Raw genomic sequence first — 9160 nt, forward strand, 5'->3', positions numbered from 1 at the left:
GGAGACTGTAGTTAACCACTGAGTGCTGCAGACCTTGGGCTGGATCCAAAGCCCTCCAAGGTCAATGCACAGATTCTCACTGATCCCCAGGGCTTTTAGATCTGGCCTGTTGATACCGATCCCTCTGTGGAGCTGTGACCACAAGTGTTCAGTCAGATCAATAACTCTACCCAACCCAGCATAGCTGCATGCTGAAGGAGGGCTATGTCTCCACTAAGGTTCCTGGGGGTCTGGCTTTCCTGATTGCTACTAGACTCCATGCAGGGGCAAATAAGGGGTAGAGCTGAGCACAAGCTCCTCTGGGTGCCTTCTCTCTGTCCTCTTTTCTCTCTACCTTTGGATTCATTTTACCTCTCTGGCATAGGCTTCCAAGTCATTACAGAGATGTACATAATGTTTCCATCCAAAAAGCCTATTCAGCAATAGCAGGAGCATGAAAACAGTCCCTAATTGTGCTGGTGCCAAGAAGCACTATATGCCTGTCTAACATGGCCTGCAGCATTTTGCACCACATGACAGCCTTCCCACTGTTGTAGAAGCAAATCTCAGACTGTTTGGCAGGTCCCTGAAAGCTGGATTTGCCACTGGATCTCTACGAGAACTGGAGGGCTATGTGAGTAGGGCATAAAGAGAGCTGTCTGTTGAGTGCATCTCCAAAGTGGCTCTCATGCTCTGTGCGTTACCAGACTAGAGAAACCAGCTAATGCTCATGAACTGTGCAGGAGTATAAGCACAGGAAAAGTTGTAAAAATAACTGGCTGTAGGGCTAAGACCTTGCATTTTTAATCACATTCTGCCCCTCTGGGAGATCTTCAAAGTAGGAAGATCTATTAGACTGATATGTCTGACCAGGCATGCCCTTTGAAGAAGGGACAGTACTATGGTTTTAGTTAGGTTTAAGCAAGTGCTATCTTCCCTAAAACAAGTCCCTTTTTATCATCCTTTTTATTGATATGCCAGTACAGAAGAGAGATTGGAACTGAGCTCTTGTCAGTGCAGTTGGATTTCCTCTAACAAAACAAAAGGAGATCCTCAGGGCCTGCAGGGAGCTGTGATTGGGGTGGGCTGTTTGTTGACCCGCAAACACCTATTGGAAGTGGCCTGACCTGCACTGTGGTGATTAACCACAGTGACCTGGTGATTAACAAGAAGCACAACTACGTGTGTGTGTGTGTGTCTGTCTGTCTGTCTGTCTGTCTCACCTCCTGGGCTGAGGATGGCCAGGAGTGATGAAAAGGAGAGGGCAGCAGTTTACTCAAGGTTGATTTAGCCTTAACAATAGAGGAGAAAAATGCTGATAAAATGCACTAGATGTGAGATGCACTTCTGGGGAGGTGACAGCAGCTGGCTGCTTGGTTGCTTAACCCCATGAATTACCAAGGACAGGGGTGAAAATTGTTCATTTCAAATGCCTGTGTTTTAGGTGCTCATTTCTGAGACCGCCCTCTGGGGAGAAACACCTAGGAAGCCGATAGAAAGCAACAGCTCCGTGGGTAAGAAGCACTGTCTTTCACTCTGGTCCTGGATCCCATGTGCTGGGTAACTAGATTGTGTGAGCTAAATGGCAGCTAATGGCTTGGCCCCACTGCAGAAAGGATGGGGCTGAGTCCCTCCAGGCTCACTGGAGAGGGGTTGCAGTGCCATCTCCTAAAACCTGCTCAGCACCACCTGAAAACAGCAGGGAAGATATTACCAGAGCTAATCTGGGAGAGGGGAATGCTCACTGCCCCCACAGGGAACTGAGTGCATTTGATGCTTTTATTGCTTCTTAAGGCTGTTAATAAGTTTATTGTATCACTTCGCATAATTTGCTTGTTCTTCTGAAGCAGTGAAACAGGCTAATGCGGTCTGAGGCTGCAGCTGTTTGGGCTTTTTTTTTAGCTTTAACACTCTGCAGAGGCCATTGAGTTATCCACTTCCCAGAATAACATCCTTCATTCTACTGTCAAATCAGGACAGGGAGTCTTTCATCTGCTCAGACACGAGCAGGGATTGAAGTCACCAGAAGCAGCCAGGACCCTTTCATGTCCAAAACAGTGTCCCCCTGGGGTCCCTGACCCCCATGGACCCCTTCGAGTGCTCTCCCCTCCCACACACACACCTTTAGGAAAGAGCACATTACATACTTGTAGACAAGGACTTGCTGTATTAATCTCAAAAGCCGCATTGCAGCCTCCCCAAGCTGGTTGCTGAGTGAGCAGGGGGTAAGGAAACAACAGCCACGGTGTGGCCATCTCAGGACTTCATCTGAAGGTGGACCCCTTCCTCCATCCAAGATGAAAAGTGTCCATCACTCCATCCCCCCCTCCCCCTCCCCCCAGATACAGACTCCCCTACTCCCAAACAGTTAGTCCCTATTCCTGGCACACATCCAGTTTATCTTCCTGCTAGTCTCAAGACAAACTGGTGGGTAGCACCAAGCACTCTAGCAAGCATCTAGAGGAAAGCTTAAATGATCCATAGAAACAACGAAAAAAAAAACAAAAAAAAACCCAAAAACATAAGGCATTATTGTTAGATCCATCTCCTGTCCCCAGCAGTCCAAGGCCCATTATGCCCATGGCTTGGCACAAATATCTGCAGAGTCTCTGTGCAAGCTGGAGCAAAAGCAAGGAGATGTGTGATGTCTCCAGCACACAGACCCTCCTGACCATGCCCCCAGAATGTTCCTGAATTTAGGAAGGGAGGAAAGGAGACCTTGAGCCCCTAGCACCCTGGCAAAAATGAGTAAAATGAGCTCTCCTGGGCTGCTCCAGCAGTTGAGGAGACCAGAGAGACATGCATGACTGCTGGAGCTGATGGCCATGCTCCACAGCTCAGCAGCAATTTCTGCTGTCAGGTGTAGCTGGTTGTTCAGAGACAGTGACATGCCAGGATGAGCTATTAAAATACATTTTTATTGGTACAAATCAGACATTGTGAAACAAACTTGGTTTAGAAAGAGCCATCATGCTCTGCACAGATGGGTTGGAAATGAACTGCCCAATGTCATGCCAGCAATTGGCAATGCTGGCAGACAGACTGGGTGGACAGACACACCATCAGATTCCCACCATTTCCTCCTCTCCTTCCCTCTGCCCTTGACCTGGACAGTGGCAGAACTGGTGGACAAGATGCCTGAGAATTAACTTAGTGGGCTTCCGGTATGTCTCGCCCCCTTCAGTAGGGTTCTTCAACTACCTCTGCTCCCCAAGGTGGGGGGTGAGTGCAGCAGGGGGAGACACTCTTCTGAGGATGGAGTTCTGCCATTTAGGACCCCTGACAGCTTGCTAAAAGCCCTCAAAGAGAAGCAGGGCACAGAGGGAGATGTCTGCCCTGTGCATGTGGGGAAATGTGTGGAGACCCCAAGGCAGAGGTTCCACCCCAGGGGTTCAGGGCTTGGGGAAAGCAGAGATCCTGGTGAGGGTGGGAGGAGTGGGAAAGGGGAACGTCACCCATTTCGGGGTGCTTCTGATGTCTGGAAACTTTCAAATGATGTCACCTTGAGCTAAAGAGTAACCCAGGAGGGCCTCTTGCTGTGCATCTCTCAGCCACTTAAACTAATAGCTCTTCTGGCAGTCGTCTGTTCTGCTCCATCCCACACCGCTCAGAGAGCAGAGACTGGCAGTGACCTGGACCCTGGTTGTGTCCTGGGCTCCAGATCTCCAGCCCTGCAAGTAGCGGGTCAGAGTCAGAAGGAAAGCATCCACTATGGCTGGGTTTTGCACTCACTTCCTGGAGAAACCAGGCACCAGTGGCTGCTCCAAGCATGAAGCGCATCCTGCTGGGTCTCAAGGCCAGAGCAAGGTACATATGTAGGGACAGACTGGACTGGATCTGTTAGTCTGTTTCCTTCATGTGGAGAGCCCCTTCCCACACCTTCCGGGGCAGAAATACATGCGTGCAGCTCAGTACATTCACACAGCAGGACAAGACAAAGAGGTGATAATGTTTATAGAGAAGAACTGTCCCTAAAGGGACATGACGAAGGGTAAAGTCAAGGCAGATTTGCTTAACAGGTCAATGGACCCCCAACACAGCCCCGCGGAATGAGATGGGAGAACCCTCCTCCCACCCCTGTCCCTAGTCTCTTGCTCCTGAAAGCCTTTCTATGCACCCTGGTAAACCACAGTCTTGGTAGCCCTGTGGGACCCTGAGTGATTCATACATGGGTCCGTATGCTCCAGATGGACTTTGCAGCTGAAATAATGTAAGCGACCCCAGGACCTTGGGCAGAGCCATGCAGACCCCAGCCCCAGCCACTATTTCAGGTCATTGTTGATAACCACATTGTCATGCATGTCACAGTAGGTTGTCATCTTCTTCCTCTTGCCAAAGGTGGAAAAGCTGTTCTTGTCCTCCCGTCCCAGGAAGATGGACCCATCTTTGCTGGAAAGCAGGGTAGGGGTGCCAGGTATGTAGACATTGTGTTGATAATCCAGGGCCGGTATGTGCCCTGGGTACAGGGGGCCGTACCGGGCTGTCCAGATGCTGTTGGTGCCTGCTGAGGCTTTCTGAAATTCTGGAGGAAAGATGGGTGTGAAACCAGCTCAGGAGAGGTCACATTCCATTACTCAATGGGGTGGTCAGATCCATGTCCCTAGGTGCAAGCCCATGGTCACTTGCCACCATCCTTCCCTTCTGGGGTCCAGACACCCCTTTTCACCCCCACACTACCCTACCACTGCCAAGAGCAAGGATGTGTCCCCCTTCACATCTCCACCAGGTGACAAGAAGCTCTGGTCTCCCCAACCCCAGTGCCCCAATACTAACCAGGGACAGGGGTCATCAGCGTGCACAGCCTCTCATGCTCCTTCTGGAGGGCTCTGCGGATTTCCCCCACGTCTTCCAGGCTCTGGGAACTAAAGAGAAAAGACTGATTCAAAGCTGAGTCAGAGATAACCTCCCTGCCTCCACACACCCCTTCCACCTGCTCCCTCCGTTCCCATACTGCCAGATTGAATACCTCTTCAGGGCAGATCGCTGCATGCTTGGAGGCAGCCAGTCTGTGTTGGGCTGTTTGATCTGGAAAACACAGGGAAGGGGAAGGCCGGTTACCAGGGTCCTCTGTTGATCAGTTCAGCCTTGCCAGCACCAGGCTCTGGTAACCAGGGTGAGAAGCCCACACCACCACTTTTCGCATTCCCTTTGTGGAGAGGCAAGTAGTACATACCCATTTTACAGATAGGGAAACTGAGGAAGAGCTGAACCAGCCCATTTCCTTCTGGGCCTTTCCCACCCTCTCAGACATTTGGCCTGATGGCTTAGACTCTATCTATGGGGTTTAATTGTCAAGTTCTGTCCTTTTGAATGAGGGGGTGCTTTTCTCAATCCTGTTAATTTTAGAAAACCTCTTTTTCAGATGTGATGGCAGCTTAGCCCAGGTCTCAAGCCACCAAAAGGTGAGAGGTGCAGAAACTGGCTGGGGGAAGAGGGAGTGGAATAAAAATTTGGGGGTCGTAAGTGACTGGGGGAATATTAGGCAAGTGCGTCAAGAAGTGCAAGGCGATGGGCCAGGAGAGTCTGTCAGCAGGGAGTCGGGCTCTTCTCAGAAGGGCTGTTTTGTTAGAAGTCAAATATTTGTAAGTGGATTAGACGCCTCATGCCTCTCCATCCCTGTAATCGCGTTTCCCAAAGAGTCTTTCATCGGAGAAATTAAACGTTCCTCATTTCAATACTTAACAAGTGTTGACATCAGAACCCCTCCCCGGCTCCCCCGTTCCCTCCCCGGCGGCTCGGCCCGGCGCCGCACAGCGGCCGTCGCGGGGAAGCGCCGGTCCCTGCGTCGGGAGCGGGGGTGAGAGGAGTGGGGGGGGGCCAGGACCGGGGACCCGAGCGGCGCCGGCGGGGCCGAGCGGGGCTGCAGGGGCCAGGGCCAGTCCCGGATCCCGCAGCGGACGCGGCGCCCCCGCCCCGCTCCCGCGCCCGGTGACCTCCGCGGTGGCTCCGCAGCGCTGCAGGCCCCCGCGGCCGCCGCCGGCCCGGGGCAGCGCAGCGGCGGGGGCGACCCGCCGTGAATTGCCTGCCGAGACAAAGGCGAAGCCGTCCCCCCCACACACCCCCAGGGGCACCGGAGCGTCTCCGCTGCCTCTAAAGTGTGTGAAGGGAGGTGGGAGGGGATTTCCACTCGTCTCAGCTGAGCCTGCCGTTCCCCCGGTAATTAGACCCCCAGGGAAACTCGGCGGAGAATTTCCCACTGTCTGATGGCTGCTAATTCCCGCACTGATCAAAGGCCCGGGTTATTTTCTTGGAAAAGTTGTGCCTGGTTTCCCCCACGGCAAAGGCTGAGGGAGGTGGTCTGTCGGGGAGAGGGACAGGGGTTCTGGTGGAGTTCCGATAGGCACCACCCAGCCCTGTGCCCCAGTGTTACCTGCTTGGAGACCTGGAGCTGCTGGCTGGGCCGGGCCCGCTTCCCGGGAGCCGGGAGGTTCCCAGGATCCTTCTCGTTGTTCCGGGGTGGGCTGCAGGGCTTGAGGAACATGAAGTCACTTTGGGCGGACTCTGGGCTGAGGCAAACCTTGTAGCAGTAGCCTGGGGGGCCGCCACTGGGCATATCCAGGCAGGTGGCGGGTGCTGTGCCCGCGGGGAGCTGCGCCACGAGGTTAGATGTCTTGAGGCCATTGGAGGAGGCACTGGGCCTGGGGCAGCAGCGGCAGTGGGGTGGCGAGCAGCTGCCACCTTGCCAGGAGTGCCTCTCCCCGCGGCATCGGATGGCCATGAGGATGAGGATGGCAAGGAGGAAGGTGAGAGAGACTGAGCCCAGGGAGATGAGGAGGTAGAGGGTGAGGGGGGAGGAGGAGGAGGCCTCGGGGGGAAGGCTGAACTCACTGAAGTCGGAGAGTGTCTGGGGCATGTTCTCCACCACTGAGAGCAGGATGGACACAGTGGCTGAGAGAGCTGGCTGTCCACCATCTCGCACTTGCACCACCAATCTCTGTCGGGTTGCATCCTGCTCCAGAAAGGAGCGGAGGGTGCGCAGCTCACCTGTGTCTGGTGCCACACTGAAGAGGGTGAAGTCAGTGGCCTGGAGGAGCTGGTAGGAGAGGCGGGAGTTCGACCCCGCATCTGCATCCACCGCTGACACTGTGCCCACCAGGTAGCCAGGCCCAGCTGATCTTGGCACCAACTCAGTGGCCACCGAGCCATTGTGTGGCATGGGTGAGACGATGACAGGTGCATTGTCATTTTGGTCCAGCACAAAGACATAAACAGTGACATTGGCACTGAGTGGAGGGAAACCTGCATCCTGTGCTTGCACCTGGATCTGAAAGCTGCGGATCTGCTCATAATCAAGGGAGCGCAGGGCATACATGTGCCCGCTGTCTGAGTTGATAGACACGTAGGTGCCCACAGGCATGCCGTGGATGTGCCCGTCAGCAATGGAGTAGGACAAGTAGGCATTCTGCTGGCAGTCAGGGTCCAATGCACTGACAGAGCAGATGGAGGCTCCTGGCGCGTTGTTCTCCATCACGTAGACGCTGTAAGAGGGCTGGAGGAAGCGTGGTGCGTTGTCATTCACATCGGACACAGGGACAGTGAGGGTGCTGCGGGTCAGCAAGGCAGGTGAGCCCATGTCTCGTGCTGTGATGCTCACATTGTACTCAGGTACAGCCTCTCGGTCCAGTGCCTCCGTGGTGACCAGAGTGTAGTAGTTGCGGAAAGAGGAGCGGAGCTCAAAGGGCATGTCAGGGCTGACCTCGCAGCTCACACGCCCATTCTCCCCAGAGTCACGGTCAAGGACACTGATGACAGCGATGACAGTACCTGGTGGGGCATCCTCCAGCACGGGTGTGGACACAGAGGTAAGGGTCACCTCTGGTGCATTGTCGTTCACATCGAGGAGGTGCACGAGGACCCGGCAGTGCACAGCAACGGCCGAGGGCCCACGATCCTTGGCTTGCACATAGAGCTCATGGAGGCTGGCACGCTCATAGTCCAGAGGGCCCTTCAGCAACACCTGGCCACTGCGGGGCTCCACATGGAAGAGATCACGGACACGTGGTGGTGCATGCCCACTGAATGAGTACTCAATCTCCCCATTGGAGCCCTCATCCAAGTCAGTGGCATTGAGCTGGATGACCAGGGTGCCAGCAGGGGCATCCTCAGGCAGGCTCACTCCGTATGAAGGCTGGTCAAAGGCAGGCACATTGTCGTTGGCATCCAGCACTGTGACAAGGATGTGGGCTGTGCCTGAGCGCTCAGGGACACCACCATCGAGGGCAGTGAGCAGCACCCGGTGTGCGCGTTGCTGCTCACGATCCAAGGGACGCTCCAGCACCAGCTCTGCAAACTTGCTGGCGTCACTGCGTGTCTGCACCTCGAGGGAGAAGAAACCATTGGGGCTGAGCTGGTAGGTGCGCACAGAGTTGGTGCCCACGTCAGGGTCCTGGGCACTCTCGAGGGGGAAGCGGGCACCAGGCACAGCAGATTCAGCCACCTCCAGCACGTACTCCTGCCAGGGGAAGGTGGGTGCGTGGTCGTTGATGTCCTGCACCTCCACCTCGATGCGGTAAAGCTCTAGCGGGCTCTCGACGAGTAGCTGTAGGTGGAGCAAGCAGGTCCCCCCCGCCTCGCACACCTCCTCCCGGTCGATCCGCTCATTCACGAAGAGGATCCCGTTCTCGAGGTTCACCTCCAGGTGCTGCCGGGCACCGGCCCGCGACACGATGCGGAACCGCCGCGCTGACAGTGTGGACACGTCCAGCCCCAGATCCTCCCCGAGGTTGGCCACGAAAGCGCCGTGCTCCAGCTCCTCCGGCACTGCGTAGCGCAGCTGCCCAGCGGCGGGGCGCGGGGCCGGGGTCCCGGTCAGGAGGAGGAGGAGGAGGAAGGGGAGGAAGAACTGCCCCTGGCCGGCGCCTGCCCCGGCCCCCATGGTCCCGCAGCTCTGCCGGAGCGGCGGCGGCGGCGGTGGGAAGACCCGCTCCGCTGCGGCGAGGGGGAGCCCCGCTCCACCGGCGCCTCCGCGTCCTCCCTCGCGTTTGCTCGCCACTTGCACTTCCAAGTAGTTTCGGGCTCTCGGGGGCGGCGGGGGAGGGCCCCGCCCGGCGCTTCAGCACCGCATTGGTGGGCCGAGCCGCGGCCACTGGCGGCCGCTTAACCCTTTCCCCGCGGGCCCGAGAGCCACTGGGGCTGCAGTCCGCCCGGTTTGCCCCCCAAGAACCGGCCCACCGGAGCCGGA

At 55.9% G+C, this 9160-nt stretch overlaps 1 protein-coding gene across 1 annotated transcript; it reads right to left on the minus strand.

Annotated features, from left to right (window-relative positions):
• Window positions 1–3975: 3975 nt before the first annotated feature.
• LOC106494301 (protocadherin-10-like) lies at window positions 3976–8854 on the minus strand. Its single transcript, XM_013954539.2, has 4 exons — window positions 6350–8854; window positions 4946–5004; window positions 4753–4841; window positions 3976–4501 (listed from the first exon to the last, which is right to left on the minus strand). The coding sequence occupies exons 1-4, from the start codon at window positions 8852–8854 to the stop codon at window positions 4242–4244; spliced, it is 2913 nt and encodes a 970-aa protein (XP_013809993.2). The 3' UTR covers window positions 3976–4241.
• Between the last annotated feature and the right edge of the window lie 306 nt (window positions 8855–9160).

Source organism: Apteryx mantelli, chromosome 14 (assembly GCF_036417845.1).
Source record: "Apteryx mantelli isolate bAptMan1 chromosome 14, bAptMan1.hap1, whole genome shotgun sequence".
Taxonomy (NCBI): Eukaryota; Metazoa; Chordata; class Aves; order Apterygiformes; family Apterygidae; genus Apteryx; species Apteryx mantelli.